The 16,280-nt window shown below is 49.6% G+C and overlaps 6 protein-coding genes across 6 annotated transcripts; 1 reads left to right on the top strand and 5 right to left on the bottom strand.

Annotated features, from left to right (window-relative positions):
* Positions 1-1,476: 1,476 nt before the first annotated feature.
* On the bottom strand, positions 1,477-2,120 carry HETIRDRAFT_325594 (uncharacterized protein; the record flags this gene model as incomplete). Its single annotated transcript, XM_009551816.1, has 2 exons — positions 1,477-1,638; positions 1,701-2,120. The coding sequence occupies 2 exons, from the start codon at positions 2,118-2,120 to the stop codon at positions 1,477-1,479; spliced, it is 582 nt and encodes a 193-aa protein (XP_009550111.1).
* A 910-nt stretch (positions 2,121-3,030) lies between these two features.
* HETIRDRAFT_148775 (mitogen-activated protein kinase-like protein) lies at positions 3,031-5,143 on the top strand. Its single transcript, XM_009551815.1, has 8 exons — positions 3,031-3,144; positions 3,213-3,406; positions 3,529-3,589; positions 3,658-3,980; positions 4,042-4,302; positions 4,370-4,435; positions 4,488-4,548; positions 4,609-5,143. Exons 1-8 carry the CDS (start codon positions 3,060-3,062, stop codon positions 4,692-4,694), a joined length of 1,137 nt encoding a protein of 378 aa, XP_009550110.1. The 5' UTR covers positions 3,031-3,059; the 3' UTR covers positions 4,695-5,143.
* Positions 5,144-6,053: 910 nt separating this feature from the next.
* HETIRDRAFT_55480 (major facilitator superfamily) lies at positions 6,054-8,361 on the bottom strand (the record flags this gene model as incomplete). Its single annotated transcript, XM_009551349.1, has 14 exons — positions 6,054-6,080; positions 6,138-6,230; positions 6,286-6,335; positions 6,393-6,406; positions 6,470-6,593; positions 6,655-6,755; positions 6,819-6,963; positions 7,027-7,120; positions 7,177-7,362; positions 7,436-7,587; positions 7,654-7,747; positions 7,806-7,907; positions 7,982-8,100; positions 8,157-8,361. The coding sequence occupies 14 exons, from the start codon at positions 8,359-8,361 to the stop codon at positions 6,054-6,056; spliced, it is 1,506 nt and encodes a 501-aa protein (XP_009549644.1).
* A 1,599-nt stretch (positions 8,362-9,960) lies between these two features.
* HETIRDRAFT_324871 (uncharacterized protein) lies at positions 9,961-11,280 on the bottom strand (the record flags this gene model as incomplete). The annotated part of the gene is made up of 1 exon (XM_009551814.1): positions 9,961-11,280. The coding sequence occupies one exon, from the start codon at positions 11,278-11,280 to the stop codon at positions 9,961-9,963; it is 1,320 nt and encodes a 439-aa protein (XP_009550109.1).
* A 483-nt stretch (positions 11,281-11,763) lies between these two features.
* On the bottom strand, positions 11,764-13,309 carry HETIRDRAFT_388200 (uncharacterized protein). The gene is made up of 6 exons (XM_009551813.1): positions 13,270-13,309; positions 13,016-13,161; positions 12,602-12,964; positions 12,461-12,546; positions 12,003-12,410; positions 11,764-11,943 (listed from the first exon to the last, which is right to left on the bottom strand). The coding sequence occupies exons 2-6, from the start codon at positions 13,155-13,157 to the stop codon at positions 11,893-11,895; spliced, it is 1,050 nt and encodes a 349-aa protein (XP_009550108.1). The 5' UTR covers positions 13,158-13,161; positions 13,270-13,309; the 3' UTR covers positions 11,764-11,892.
* Positions 13,310-13,465: 156 nt separating this feature from the next.
* HETIRDRAFT_435962 (uncharacterized protein) lies at positions 13,466-16,264 on the bottom strand. Its single transcript, XM_009551812.1, has 16 exons — positions 16,072-16,264; positions 16,005-16,019; positions 15,840-15,945; positions 15,720-15,789; positions 15,604-15,666; positions 15,484-15,547; positions 15,345-15,429; positions 15,269-15,291; positions 15,055-15,210; positions 14,932-15,001; positions 14,709-14,881; positions 14,424-14,650; positions 14,177-14,363; positions 13,990-14,118; positions 13,895-13,936; positions 13,466-13,834 (listed from the first exon to the last, which is right to left on the bottom strand). Exons 1-16 carry the CDS (start codon positions 16,186-16,188, stop codon positions 13,565-13,567), a joined length of 1,797 nt encoding a protein of 598 aa, XP_009550107.1. The 5' UTR covers positions 16,189-16,264; the 3' UTR covers positions 13,466-13,564.
* Between the last annotated feature and the right edge of the window lie 16 nt (positions 16,265-16,280).

The raw sequence follows: 16,280 nt of genomic DNA, 5'->3' as shown, positions 1-16,280 counted from the left end.
CCTTGACCTGGATATTGCCATGATAACTTGAATAATACCTCAAAAAAGGCCAGCGCGCCCCACTAGAAAAAAATAAACTGCGTATAGTGCGCTATGGGTCCTATCGTCATTACGCTATTCAGTAACGAGAAGTATCAAGAGAATACGGACACAAGTGACGTATACATGGTGCGAATTAGAAATACACAAAGGTCTGTCTCGTTCGGACCCTGCTCATTGATACACATGGCCAATCACGTCCGTGCGTACTCCATCGTACATCCGGCGAACCTCGACGCTCGTCTCTATCGCCTCAGCCGTTTCACATCCCCGCTTGATCCAACCTCCAGATTCGACAACGGCGGTCTATGCCGATTCCCCCCCGTTTGCTGTTGCGCGAGACCCATCCCTTGCCCCGGGCGCCTAGACGGCCTGCGGCCGAATCAATCAATTATGCCAGAGTATACGTACCGAGATGACTTACAGCATAGCTTCCGCGGGTCGCTTCACACCGATGGTTGACGATGAAGTTGCGCCCGGAGGGCCCCGCTGAGCCGCGGGGGGAACAAACGGACGGATGCCGTTGCCAACCGGGGTCTATAGCACCAGATCAAGTCAGACAACGCGCATATAATTATATATGCGTGAAATGGCAGATCATACCATGCCGGGCGGGAATCTGAATTCTCCCATGGATGCAGACGCATTCGGCGCACGAAAAGCCGCACCATTCGAATCGGAGTTCCTGTTCGAGGAGGTTACGCCAACACCTCCATCAGCGGCCTTATTCGATGTGTTACCCCCCAATGTCTTCGTTGAATCGTTCCCTTTGGAACTGTTGTTGTTACTAGCATGCGCATTGTCACTGTCACTAGTCGTGTTCAATTCCGAGAGGCCATCAACGGCGGCGAAGTCAAGCGCGGCGAACAGCGCATCATCTTCTGACGTGAAGAAGTCGTCGGCATTGTCAATTGTTTCTTCTATATCTTGAGGTTGAGGTGAGCCGACGACAGCAGGTGGTCGTGCAGGAGCGGCGAACGTGACGGTGCGCTCGGTACGGGGCGGCGGTGGTGCATTTGAAACTGAATGCAGCTGCCGAGGAGGTGGATAAGGTTGAGGGGGCATTGCCTGGCCTGGACGTTGTACTTGAGGCTGAGGTTGGACAGAGCGAATGGGATACTTGTTCGCTGCCGGAGTCTCGTTTGGGGTGTTTAATCCCAGATTACGAACACCGTAATTTACTCCTGAACCGTTCATGGGAGCCTGCGGCACCCTGCCTCTCTCATTTGTTGAATGTACCGCTGCGTTCATCCCTTGTGGGGGAATGGGTTTGATATCTTCCTGCGCATGCGGCTTTGATTGTGGATTGGGGTAATCTGCTGGCGGCGCAGCACTTTGGGTATCATTCGATGTCGAGACATTAGTCTCGTATTCTGGGCGTCGGTGAAGATCTGTTTTGTCAATCTTCGGCTAGATGCGCGAGTTGAGTCGATCCCGTTAGCTTTTTGGGTGGAGTGGCACAACAGTACTCACTGGCGGTGGAGCCTTTATCTTCACGACTTCCTGTGCGAAAGATTTTTCATATAGACATAGACCAAGAAGATTGCCAAAATTTCTCAAAGCGCGTTTCATTCCGTCGGTAACAGCCTCTTTCTTGGCCTGAACGTATACAATGAACGCTTGCATCACAGGATCAGAAAATGAAACCATCCAGGACTCACCTTGTCCAAGGCCGCGCCTTTGCTCTTCAGATTATCAGCAGTTCCATACCCCACATCCTCATGGGACGTCCCATCCCGCAACGTAACTTTGATCATCGCTGTGACTCCGACACTGTACCTTTTTGTTTCTTCGCATATATCACAAAAGTCCATAGTCACGTTTACAATAGATGAGCTCCATCCATTATACCCAAAAACTTCGTTTGCTAGCCCTATGATTTTCCAACCTTCGACATACGTGAGTTTAGGTCCTCCGCCTGGCGCAGGACGTTGTGAGACGTATTCTGGGCCCAACCGCCGATTCAGCTTTGCTTGAATGACTGCAGTCTGCGACACTCGAGAAGCGTCCAGCTCTGAAATATCTGGCTTTGTTTCATTCAACGAGGATGGGGGCTGCGGTGTCTGTGGTACCGAAAACATGTTTGGGCTGGATACTACGATGTGATTCTGTTGAGGTGGTGTGGCTCAGACTGAGTTGGAGAAGGATAAGTGTGAGTTGTATGAGAAAGAGATGCAACGAGATCAAGAAAGAGAACAAGAAGAACAAAGGCGATGGTGGGGGTTTAAGACCACGACGCGCCACACGGCGTCGGGACCGCAGCGATCGATCCAGCGCGCATCAACAGTCACCAAACACAAACATAAAAGACACGCTTCAGTCACGTGATCCATTTCATCATGTTTCGTACAAAAGCTGTACGAAACTAGGTATTTTTTGGTCAAATCGCTTAGGTAGATTGTGATGCTCTTGATCTTCGTCCCCAAACCTGGGAGCCGCATTTCATCAAATGGTGAACGGAGCTTGATCCGAACCTCCTGAGCGACGTGTTAGAATTGCCAGAATATTCACGTAGTCTCTCGGCCAGACAATATCTAATCGGAGGAGGCAAAATATTATAGGTCCAACGATACTACAACAATCTTCTCAGCCCACGCTCCTACAGTTTGAAACTCGAGAGGGTTCCTATCAAATTTTGCGGAGACTGATTTAAGGGGCACACGCCTGCATCATGCCGATTGACTTGAGACAGGTATGAAGGGGAATCTGACAGCTAGAGAGGCTCTGGGATCAAGAAGCAGATAGACAAGCTGAAGGCGCAGAGAACGACTGTTCGCGACGAAGTGATCTGGGCGATGGAGAGGCTTGACGACGAGAGGATTGTCAGACATTGTCATGGCGAGGACGACCTGCATTTCATAAGCGGCACAATCCTAATTTCCTTTGGAATCGTCCCGAAACAGGAAATGCGGTGACTTCTATAACAGCTCCTTTTGTTGTTCATTCCAGCGGGTTCTCCGAGTCGCCCTTGTTCCTCCCTTCCTTCCTCCCACCACATCCCTCGCTCCCCATACACCATCATGGCTGACGCTGCGAAAAAGTCAAAACATGGTCACGCTGCCTCTCAGGCTCAGCCTGCACCACGAAAGGTTCGGTTCAACGTAGGTGAGTACACGGATGCATGGTGTATGTCAGGACCCCCAGTTCTCACAACTCTGCGCTCCCACCCGAAGGCACACAATATCAGGTTCTGGACGTCGTTGGAGAGGGCGCCTATGGTATCGTGTGTTCAGCTGTGCATCGACCAAGTGGTCGCAAAGTCGCTATCAAGAAGATCATGCCTTTCGACCACTCCATGTTCTGCCTTCGGACGCTCCGTGAGCTCAAGCTGCTGAAATTCCTCAGTGAGGCTGGTGTCAGCGAAAATGTGCGTCTCATTCTCTCCTTTTCGGTGGCCAGTAACAGATGGTGCTCGATACCATGACACCAGATGGGTGGTTTCAGCTGATTAGGAGGTTTGGCATGGCAAGACGCTGACTGTTGTCTCAGATTATTTCTATCTTGGATATCATTAAGCCTCCCTCTATAGACGCATTCAAAGAAGTTTATCGTACGTCTCGACCATCTCCATATCGTCTATCGCGTGGATCTCACTGTAACACATGTGGGATGTCACAGTGATCCAAGAACTGATGGAAACGGACATGCATCGTGTCATACGAACGCAGGATCTATCCGATGACCATGCACAATACTTTGTGTATCAAACTCTTCGTGCCTTGAAAGCATTACATTCCGCGGATGTCATCCATCGTGATCTCAAGCCATCCAACTTGCTCTTGAACGCCAACTGCGATCTCAAGGTCTGTGACTTTGGTTTAGCCCGCTCGGTCAAGACTGCAGAGCCATCGGGCACCGAGACGGGATTCATGACTGAGTATGTAGCCACACGGTGGTACCGTGCGCCAGAAATCATGCTTACCTTCAAACAATACACCAAGGTGAGGTATGCTTCCTCAGAAATGTCTCACCCTTTGCTTACTTTGCAAATATTATGTCAAGGCCATCGATGTTTGGTCTGTAGGCTGCATCCTCGCAGAAATGCTATCAGGCAAACCGCTCTTCCCCGGACGAGACTATCATCACCAGCTCACCCTCATCCTCGACGTACTCGGCACGCCTACCCTTGACGAGTTCTACGCGATCACGACGCGCCGCTCGCGGGACTATATCCGTGCCCTGCCGTTCCGGAAGAAGAAGCCCTTTACACAGCTCTTCCCCAACGCGAATCCGAACGCGATCGATTTCCTCACTAAGACCCTGGTGCGTAACTTCGTGGCGCGACTTCGCCGGCACGTGCCGAGACGCTGAACTTTTTCCCCTTTTGCAGACATTCGATCCAAAGAAGCGGATCACAGTAGAACAGGCGCTTGCACATCCCTACCTCGAGGCATACGTGCGTGAATGCGCAGTCTATGCTTACTGATACTAAGTAATGTGTCGTGCAGCATGATCCTGACGACGAGCCCGTTGCCCCACCTCTCGATCCAGAATTCTTCGAGTTCGATCGTGCGTCACCTCATCTCTCCAGACTGTATTTTCTTTTTGATCTCTCATGCTCTTTCACAGTCCACAAGGACGACATCAGTCGCGAACAGTTGAAGGAGCTTCTTTATGAAGAGATCATGAGCTTCAACCCTGTAAACATGACATAACTTTCTCGCTCCCCGCGGTTCGTCAATACAAGATTGCGATGCTACCAGGATCTGAGCCTCTGGCCGCACTTCAACTTGTTTTCTTTCTCTCGTTACGACCCTCCCTCGGACCAAACAATCACATTTCATTCTGTTCATACATACACATGTACGGTAAAATATCAAAGATCAATCTTTTCGCCCCTTCTCATCTTTATTTTCTGTGCCGTTCTAACGCCTTTCCGTCTGGATGTCTTGGGGATCCCAGCTGCTCTCTCGTCTGTCTGCATTTGACCTTCTCGTCGTTGTCGCTATCCATCTTCTCGATGTTATATATTTGTTTGAGACCTCTCTCTGTGTCTTCCTTCCAGCGGTTGATCCAATGGAGAAAGAAGGAATGTAATTTTAGTGTCATACCTCGCGTTTGTAGATGGCGAAGGTTGGAAATCCATTTTGTTGACATAATCGTTCACGAGCTGATGACCACCCTCGAACCTTTTATCGTGGTGAGTACACTACACTCTCCTCCTGGTAGACCCTTTCGGCTCATCTCAGGTTGCGTCTCTCATACCTGCCCGTGCCAGCCAGTACCGTGAGATTTCTACCTGGTAGGGTTCTATTTTGTAGCCTTCTAGCTCTATACGCTGCGTCGCGATGTGAGTAATCCATTTCACGAAACGGGTTCACGAAGCCGCACTTATTCTTCCCCACTACTCCAGCTAGAGATTCCATGGACAGAGATACATAATACTTGGTCAGTCCCGATCGGTTATTTTTGGGCTCATATTTCCCCTTTTGCCTAGCTTCCTTGATCTCGTTCGAAGCATTCTGGAAAGGCGGCTATCCATCAGTTGGAAGGCATAGACATTGGAACCTTGTCTCGCAGACGCGCCCATTGACCTCATAAATCCAGATTCTTGGAAGTCTACTAGGCCTCAGGCCTCAACACTGAGCAACTCCTCGCTCGTCCAGGCGCCTTGCGGATCTGACGTTCTACTACTGAAATACTAGATGCAACATCAGGCTTGTAGATCTTTGTTCTGGAACATTCTGGCGAAAGCCTCCGCCTTCCACCTTCCGCCTTCCACCTCATACTCAGCCAGTCATGAGCGCCACAATCCCGTACAATGTCACAATAAGACCCTTAAATGATTGAGGTGTTCAAAAACATCGCAGTCGCGAGGGAACAGAGTACTCAGAATAGGCAACCGAGATGTCTCGCTACCATAACATACAGCACGGAATACTTCACATGATAAATACACATATCTTGCACTCTGTGCACCGACTGCTCGTATATTCGCTCGTTCCGAGACCTCAGGCCTCACAATCACCGAGCAGAGATGGCAGGGCCGAACCCACAGTCAAGGATGCATTTCTTCAAGGGACATAACGGAATCCAGGTGCCTGAACAGATGCTCATGAGCTTATGCGATAAATGAGTCAACGAGGGAGAGAACAGACCCTGTCCGCTAGTTCGGTCGTATCAACAATCGTCTCAGCAGTAGTCTTCCCGTATTTCCGATCTTTTCGTGAATTGTCGTAGTGGTAATGCACCTGCGATCGAGTTAGAATCTTTGCCATGCCGCTAGAACAAAGAAATCAGACGAACACTAAGTATGATGGCACAAAGGGCTGCAAGGAACTCCAGAGCGCAGGATACTATAGAAGTAGTCACCGTTTAATAAGCTATCGCAGATCTGGTAAGTGTTTCTGCACCTGCAAATCCCTTGCTATACATTAAAACAAATTATGATTAGCAAAATGCACTGTATACAAGTAACGAAACATCGTACATATATCTTGGCCCTTCTATGCTTGGAAATAGATGCGATCCAAGCACACTACCGCACTGGCCTATAGCCATGTACATTGGAGTACCTGTCGCTCGTTTTGTCTCCGACGCCAGGTTATGGGCGACTAGACGAAAAAAGATCATATTCAATAAACCTTGAAAAACGGCCAACAAAATGATACCCACACCAGGCAATAGCGATACCGATTGTTGTATATGTCCCAGTCGTGATGCAAAAGGTGGAGAAATAGCGCACATGGATGTTACCAGGCACTGTGAGTAGCAACCTTGATTATTCTCATGAATATACATCCAGATTATCCACGATTGAAGAATAAAAGGAGACATACAGATATCCAATTCCTCCCACAGTACTTGCCACGGCAATAAATATTCCACGATTCTGCAGGCGGTCAGAGCACCACGAGGCTAACGTGATTACAACGGCACAGACAGCGTATGGGGGAACTGTGAGTAACTGTGCACGGGCATTCGCTACAGATACAGAAGATAGCCAATGTGAGTATTTTATCAGAGAGGCTTGTCAACCCGACGCACTGTATCCGAATGTCTGTATTATTGTAGGCAAGAACGCGGAGATAGAGGCAAGTGCACAGTTAGCGCCGAAGTATATGACCCCGCCGAGATAAATCTGAACACCAAGGTACCTTCAGTAACAAAGAGAAGGAGATGAGTGCTGGTACTCACGCGCCAGTCTTTGAAAGCAGACACGATATGCGTCTTATTCACAATAAACCCGACATCTCGAGTAGCATCCCGGTTGGCGCGTTCGAGGGCGATAGCACGCTCTTCTTCGTTGAAGAAGTTGGTCATCTCCGGTCTATTTGGCAGGAGTGTGATCGCTATGAGCCCGAGAGCAATGGCAGGGATGCCCTAAATAATGCGTCAAAACTTTAGCTTCACGAAGACGGCACGGAAGTATAGTACGGAAGCATAATCTTCTCACTTCTATAATGAATAGAAGACGCCAATTTTCAACGCTCGTATGTGCATGCTGAACACCGAAGGCAATGAGCCCGCCAAATGCACCTGCAACTGCGGCGAATCCAAACCAATAGGCGAGACGCAGCCCAATTTCTGACTTCGTATAGAAAAGAGCTATTTGATGATATCAGGTGCATGCGACGAATTTAGGAAAGGTCGTAGTAAAGGGAAGTAACGTACAGAAATAGAGCGGGATGGCAGGACCGAATCCAGCTTCGAAAACACCGAGGCCGACGCGAGCGACAATAAGACCTGTCTCGTTGAACCCCGTGGACTGCCGATGCGACCCATAATTTCAGTGTATGCATATTAATAGGTGTATGAATGAATACCATGAGAGTAGAGCAGAGGCCCCAACCTAGGGCAGCACATCCCAGCCAAAGGCGGGGTGGATAGAGTTTGGAGAGGATGGTCGCAGGAACCTGGCAAAGAATCTATGATTCCGCTCAATGAAGTGACAAAATCGATTGAAAGTTTCGACAACATGGCAGAGTCTGTTACTACTCACATAAGAAAAGAAAAAAGCCGAGTTCACCCAATCAAAAGTTTTCCCCGTTGGGTCCCCGTGAAGTGCATCATGCGGAAGACCCTGCAGACGCGCGTTCCCCAAGTTACTTCGGTCGAGATCTATAGCGACGTGTCAATATGTTACAGACCAATTCGATTGAATAGCAGATGCGCACATGCGAATAGATACATGAGGCAGGCGATAGGGAGGATTCGCCTATCCAGCCGTCGCACGAGACGTTTCTCCTGAAGCGAGATGATGACGATCGACTTGTTATCGTCGTCTGCAGCGGCCTCCAGATACTGTAACTTGGTATCCCCACCCACTTTCTCGCCCAGAGGTACAGCAGTCTCACGAACTTGCTTTTCTTCAAAAGACATCGCAGAAGAAAATAGCAGGACGGCCTCAGGGTGATGGGGGAGACGGTGGCTGTCAAGAAGTAAGCCGCAAAGAAACCATAATCTGGCTGGCAGCCTATAAGAAGGAAATAACGATACTACCTCTGCGCGTTACGGCGCGCGCTAAGTACGACGTTCCGAAACCTGGGGCTGTGTCACGCGCCCATGCCAGTGCGGGGCTCCACGCTCAGGCACATCATTCTGTATTGGCCAACTGCAAATAGATCCAGCGGGGTACAGCGAGCACCGTAAACCTCCATAAGCCCATGGATTCGGGACGCCGTTCGCACCATCCGCCATGGTCATGCGATCTTCAACAAGCGAACGCATTTGGTGTTGTTGTAAGCAAAATGAATCCTTTACAGCAGGCGTCAAGGGTCAGTCAGAGTCTCCTATCAATCGTCGAGTGCGCACCTATCCATATAGTTCTCTCGACGGAGATTATGGCATTGCCACAGGACATGCTCGAAGGACACCATGAAACCAAGGATCTATATATATCGACGATCCGAGGCAGAGGAACCCGTTTGAAAACACTAGAAGAGAGCAACAGCTATGAGACAACCGCGAGGTGCAAAGCAGAGCAATATAGCGAAGAGGAGGGCCCGCGCTTCTTCGCCTGTGAACTATAAGTACGTTCTCAAACCCCTCATCATGATTCTGCTGTACAATATTGAGCCCAATATCAATCTACACTACGACCTATTGATGTCTGCAGTAGACTGCACCTAGACTGAGCTCTCAGAAAAAGCCCCGGTGAGAAATTGAGGTCAAATCCTGACTGTACGGAGCGACACCATTGGGCAGGGAATCCAGAGCCATATGGAGTTCTAGGCACGGTATCCACAACTGATGTACGATGCGAGTAGATGAAGTCAGGAGGCAAAGAAAGGCTTCCTCGCATTTCGGTCGAAAACCCTACAGCGGTGAGCATCCCTGCCAAGCCAACAAGATCCTCCTTGTGGGAACTTTGAACCTACAAGGAATCTACGAGTGGACATTAATCTATGTTCAGTCGAGCTTGCTCGTCATAAGTCTGACGAACCGATAAAGATGACCTTGTTACGTGCGAAACAACAAAGACGCAATTCCAGCTGGACCGTAACGACCGGAGAGTATCTAATTCCAACCTTGTCAATGTTGATGCATAGTGAAGCGTACGTGTGAGACTCTGAGAATGCCAAACAGCCTTCCAGGTCCATATCATGCTTGCGCACAACGCACTGTACGATCCAAGGCTCTTGGCCGTCATAGGAAGGAAGAAGACAGAGCGCGACGACCATGAGACAATCAATATATGTACAAGCGGTGTTGGGCACCTGTATGGGGGGCTTCATATCAAGTCTCCCCTTCGCAGTCGAATTCTGGAGAGCAGACGTCGTGTTCGGGCAAAGTTGAGGGGAAGAGGTCGGTGGAACATGGCACAAGTGATTGAACTGTCAGCAACATAGAGAGGGGATACCAGTTGATATCCAATCACGAGATTGCGAACATAAACCTGTAGGACATTCTCATCAGTGCTTGGGGTAAGCAACGTTGAGAACAGTAAGAAAGCAACAGGTCTATTACGCACTCCTGTTCCTATTGGACCCTGACAATGATTCGGACTCTCAAATCACTTCCTTCGTGGTCTTCCACTCGCAAATCAGGGAGGGCTATGAGTCCCTCTGCTACGGCCGCCGAACGTCGATATAGCATATCCATTACGCATTGTGGGTTCAGAAATCGCACGACCTTGAGAGACGACGGTATAAGAACGGATCTCAACCAACGGAAAATGCGTAAACAATGACTATCATCATTGAACGGAGGACCGAAAAGACCCAGATGCGTGATGGAGGGGAAATATGGGCTAGATTGAAAATATAGGCCAGACGTATCCATGAAGCCGCTGTTCCATGTAGACCATTGCGAATATCCCGTGAAGAGAATAATATGTGCAACATGAGGGCAGTGACGTGCTAAAGCGCGGCACAGCTCTCTAGTCCATGACGAGTTCATCTCCAGATACACGGTTGTAAGTTCAGGAGCTTTCGAGGCTAAAAACTCTGTTATGCACCCTATGTCATATCGCACAGACGGCCGGAAGAGGGCTTGTCTTAGGTTTGGAAACGAGGCCGCGGTTCCGGAGCTGTCCGTGCTAGAGTCGTGCAACAATGTAGCAAAGTGCAAATCGGGAAGAGATGGTAGATCGAAAGGACAAAATCCTGGTTCGCCCACCATGAGGGTGCGCAGGCTCGGTAAGCGTGTAAGCAGAGATCGACAAGTCTTGGTTCCAAGGGGCGGATCGGTATCCCAGCGCAGCTTTTGCACCGTCAAGCTGCCGAGCGTGTCAATAGCCTGAGCAAAGTCAAGTGATGGTGGTAGAAGGTCGCCTGAGGAGCCGTTTTGGTCCCGGAGCTCTCGTTGGATTACAACAAGTATGCGCAGCGAAGGGAGTGCTTTGACAATTTTCGAAAGGACACGTCGCACATTCAGTGCCATATAAGTGGTAATGGGCTCCCTGATCGCTATGTCTAGCCGATGCACCACACGGCCCGGTAAAGCACCAAAAGCAGCATTGCTTCCCGCCCGCTTGATGGTATCGATGAGTCGGAGTGTGTTGATATGTCGAAAATGACGGATGATGATGACCTGGTATAATAACGGCGTGGCTAGCATGCGCCATCGTCTGCAGACACGGACGAGGCGGCTTTTCATGTCGAGAGAATGACGAACTTCAGGATCATCACCGTCGTAGTTGATTTCGAACAAAGGAGTCGATGCTTCGAAAGGATCGTGTACGCCTGGGTCTAGGATCCCAAAGATCTCAGTTGCTAGCTCGAAGATCCGTAGCCACAGTTCATTCGGAAGAGCAGGCAAGCAGATAGGAATTCCTTCATTAGCGGACTCGGATAGCATTGTCCGACGACGCTATGAGTGATGACAATATACGCATTATGTTGAGTGGGCCCCAGGTTATATGTAACGGACATACATCAATTCGCAGGATATGGCGAGTAAGCGCCGAGGTGTTGAGGACGTTGAGGCTTGAACAATGCAGTCAACGTTTGGTTCAACGTTTAAAATTTGAACCTAGGCCTGAGTCGATGCGCGCAGTTGCAGAATGACTTGGCGTGGGAAATCACAGTCTGACAGTAGTCTCCGTGGCCGACCAACACAGAAGATTACAGTCGTTCTGTGGCTTGCCTTGACAATTCCAAAAAGTTACATCCAGGCTCTCGATGTCAATTATGAACATATCCAGGTATTTGCCTGATAGATACTCTCAGAGCACGATATGTTGACAGACGGAGACCACTGGGGACCACTTGGGGACCTTACTATCAGCCGTAGAATTTGACGATTCATCTTGAGCTCAAAATGGGCGCTGAGAAATACGGTGCAACAAGCAATTATGCAGCGTTGCCGAGCATGGGGTATCACATCCAAGAATGTCTAGATTAAATGAATTAATGTACCTGTCAAAATGACCAAGATCCAGGAAGCGACAGAGGTAACGAAGGGCTATATTCAGTCTTGACGTGGCTTGCGACTGATGACAAGATACATGGGCGTAAATAGCTAGAGAAAAGCCAACTGTCAGGGCTGGAGGTCAATAGACTGATCAACAAAATACTGACCTTCGTCTGACCACCCCTGACAAGGGAGTCGCCCGCAACCTTCAAAGCCTCGCCGACATCATATGTGCCCTTGGGTAGCAGGCCGAACCACTCCATGACACGCATGGCCGTATGACTGACCAACTTGCCGCTCCAACTCATCCGCCAAACCGTGATGTAGTCCCATGCCGTCTGTGCTTTTGAGATATCGCCCTCGAGAGGATAGTACCATGGTACAGGATCATCACGCTCTGCAAGATCTTCCTCGTGCTCGATCTCAAATCCGACCGTCTTCAGCGCCTCGCGCGCCTTGGACAGCGGGCGCATCTCCGGGATACCGTTACCGAACTCGATCTCATGTGCGAGAGCTTTATGTTCAGGGATAGATGGATCCCAACGGTCGGTCATCGCCCATTCGTATACACCGAACTGCACTACATCAGAAAACGAAGAATGAGATGTAAGACAATCAGACTCACTACTCCTCCAGGCTTGAGAACCTTGAGAATCTCGCCATAGACACCCTCCCATGTCGGGGCGTGCACGGTAGCCTCGATAGCATATACTACACATATATTATATAAATATTGAAAATAGTTGATGTGTCAATAACCACGCACCCGCATCGAAGGAATTTTCGCCGAACTGCTCGGATAATTTCATGAAGTCGCCCTTAGCGAATGTGACTTGTCCCTCAAGGCCGGCGTTCTTCGTGTACTTCCGTGCACGGCCGATCTGGAAGTCATTGTTGTTCACCCCGACGATGTTGACGTCTGCAAAGCGTGCAATCTCCCGTGCAGGTCCACCGACACCGCAGCCGACGTCGAGGACACGCATGCCAGGTTTCAGGACCATCTGAGAGGCGAGATAGTGTTCGTGACGGGCAAGAGACGCAGCGAAGGCCTCGCCCTTGTAGAACCGCGAGAAGTGGAAGGATTGTGCCCAACCGTACTCGTAGAGTTCGGTTGCTCCATCGTAGTAACCTGTGAGAACAATCAGACAAAGAAAACATCTACTTTTAGAAACCTATATACCGTTAATAACGTCGGTGTAGTTATCGACACGGTTCTCGGTATCAACCTTAGCTTCTTTGTCCATATCCTTCTGCCAGAAGCCGGTATAGTTCTCGATGCGCGAGCCGACACGTCCATCCTCGAGGGGAGCAGGAGACGACATTTTTCTAGACACGTAGTCAATGTCAGTACATAATCCATTCCCAAAGCGATCCAGCAAAGTAGATGCTGGCCAAGCCGCCATGAAATTTAAAAAATACCACAGTGACACTCACATGGATGTGATGTAAAGGAGAGACGGTGGACGAGAGTGGGAGAAAGGCGAACAAGTGGAGCGAGGTGGTTGGCAGTTATATACGGCACACTTCTAGAAATCAGCCCATCCACGGTATATATTATAAATGGAAATAACTTCTCACGCTCTGCCACAAGCGCGTTTCAAAACCCCGATAACCCAATTGTGACAGTCAAGATTTCTCGACAACTTTCTGTTATAGATTCGTACACATGTTCTACTGGAACTGCTCATGAACTCGAAGTTTTTCACAAAGACGAGTCATAGTCACCGAATTACACATGGAAAGAGACTTCCAACACCCGGACGCAAGCATCGGCACCAGCACAAACCAACTTGCCCCTCTTACCATCGCCATCCAGCCAAAACACAGTGTTTACACCTCCAGGCACTGCATTCTTAATCGCTATATTCTTCATCGGCTTCGGCACGCTCCATATATAAACATGGGTATCGAGGGAGCCAGACGCGCAATGCTGTGAGTCCGCAGTCCATGACAGGGAGTGAATGCGTGCGGTGTGGAAAGACCACCGCCCTGTGATCATCTGTCAACGCAGGAATTGCTATGAGTGTTTCCATTAATCCTCGCTGAGTAGGCGATCTACCTTCCGCTCTTGAACGTCAAACAAAACGATCTTCCCGCTCGACTGACGGAACAGAGTGAGGGCATTGTCCATGATTAGTCCGAACGACAACTCACATCTCCCGAGACTAATTTCGTGCCATCAGGGGAAAATGACAAGGCACTGATAACGCCCTTGTTTCCTTCAAGCGTGGCCACTTCTGTGAAGGTCTTTCCATCCCAATCATACAATCGGACCTTCTGGTCCTAGATAGTAGAAGGTTCAAGAATGCGGACGTCGTTTGTTTCAGCGAATAGCACGTACCTCTGTTCCAACAACAACATTGTGCCCGCTCGCAGCGACAGCGGTGGGGTTTGATTTCATCTTGAGGTCAGCAACTTTCTGATTCGACCTGACGGCTTCGACCCCGCCGCTCTCAGCAATAAATACAGTACCGTCGCTAGCAACAGCTAAATCTTTAGGCTGGGTCCCGGTAGAAAAGGACGCCGGTCTGTGACAAAACTAGCTAATCAGCTAACTAGGCTCAAGAATAAGGGAGGTTTGAACGCACACAAAGCCCTGTCCTTCGACCTCGCGGACCCGATCGTCAAAGCCCGCAGTATATATCTTGCCGTCGGCTCCAGAAGTCAGGCTGGAGACGAGATTGGTGTGTCCCTGCCCTTGAACGTAAGAAGCCTCGCCCTGTGCGTCGTACGACAGAATACGTCCATCTGCAGTGCCAACCAAAAACGTGTCAGAAGACGAAGGCACCGAAGCGGTAACAGCTTTTTGTGGGCCCTAAAGAAGAAACGGGAGTCAATTACAAGTAGTATCTGCGTAAGTATGATATACTTACGCGAAGGATCTTAACCGGACTGCCTCCACTTCTCCTATCGAACACGTTCAAGTCGCCCGACCCGGACAGTGAGATTATGGTGTCTGGAGCGCTCCAAACATTTCCGACTTGCTGGTGGTCGATTCCAGTTCCAAGCACGTATGTCGCGGTTGACTTGCGCGTCTCAACATCCCCTAAAGTTGAGAATCAATACAAGTTGATGATGCGAGGGGCACAGTCGTACAGATCTTTACCGTGGTATCCGCGGACGACGTCACAACTGACTTGCTGTCTGGACTCCAACCTACAGCATACTGATTTGCGTGGTCAGTCTCAATAGACACGACTCGTCTTTTTGAAAACTTACAGCAGTACCCTTGTGCGCCTCCTCGAACTCTCCAAGGATGTCTCCAGTTTTCCCATCATATAGGAACGCCTTGCCGTCTGATCCCACACTAGCGAAGTGGTCGCCTGATAACGCATACCGTACATCTTGAACATATTTTGTATGAGACTTGATGGTCTGATACGCAAGTTTCGTTGTCTAGATCATTCAGACTCAGGAATCCGCTGTAGTTCACCTTGTCATATTTGTAGGGTGCGCCTAAGGTGAACATGAAGACCACGCCAGTGACAAAGATGACACGATCGACGGACCTTGGTGAAACACGATCAAGTTGTCATCTGCTGCAGTTGCGGCACGAAAGGGCCTTTGATGGCGAATGGCGACAGCATTAATGATCTACACCCCTACTATTGATGCCTTGTACGAGCAGACGAGTAAACTTTGACGAACCTTGGAATGCCCGATGATCTCCCCCGTTGAAGTACCAGTATCAAACATGAAAGCATGCCCGAACCTGGGGCACAGGTGAGGTTAGATCCTTGCTGTCCAGATTGTTGATCGTCAGCATACTTGTCTCTCCCGTCTCCAACCGCGATGATGCGTTTACTTTCTCCATCCCATTCGAGATCATTTCTGTAGAGGCGTGAGTCAGGATATCCTCAGAACCAAGATAGGCGAGTGCATACACTCTTCCGGAGATAACTTTGTACTCCCCTTTCAACGTCTGGTCCTCCCCCACCGTGTCCCATATGCGCACTGTTTAGGCTATAGCAATCATACCTCGAGTTCACAGAATCAAGACGCACCATTGCCTGCAATATCTCCAGATGCACAGTAGTATCCAGTCGGTGATATACGCGCTACCGTCGCGTTATGCACGTGTCCCGTGTACGCGACGCCGAGCCCGGGATTCTGCACAGAGCTGAGCCATCACCTCTGCGTCTCCGTCCAATCAAATGCAAACGGCTTACTTGGATGTCCCGGATCTGCGCGGCACAGTGTGAGACAAGATTATACGCAATGTTTCACACTACGTACGAAGACAGTCTTGCCATTTGTGTATACGATCTTCTCCTTGTTCGCGCTCAGCTTCGTGGATACACCACGGGAGGTAGTCGGATTAGCTGTATAGAGAGCCGATCTTGTAAAAGACATGATTAGCTGCAGTCAAGTCTTTCAACAGAGTAAGTGACAGATTGCAGCCGTGGGCTATCCAAGAAACGCAGGAGAGTGTTGTTGAGACCGGA

The sequence above is a fragment of the Heterobasidion irregulare genome, assembly GCF_000320585.1.
Source record: "Heterobasidion irregulare TC 32-1 unplaced genomic scaffold scaffold_09, whole genome shotgun sequence".
In the NCBI taxonomy this organism is placed as follows: Eukaryota; Fungi; Basidiomycota; class Agaricomycetes; order Russulales; family Bondarzewiaceae; genus Heterobasidion; species Heterobasidion irregulare.
The sequence above is the reverse complement of the archived record's forward strand: the minus strand, read 5'-3'. Positions and strand labels throughout refer to the sequence as shown.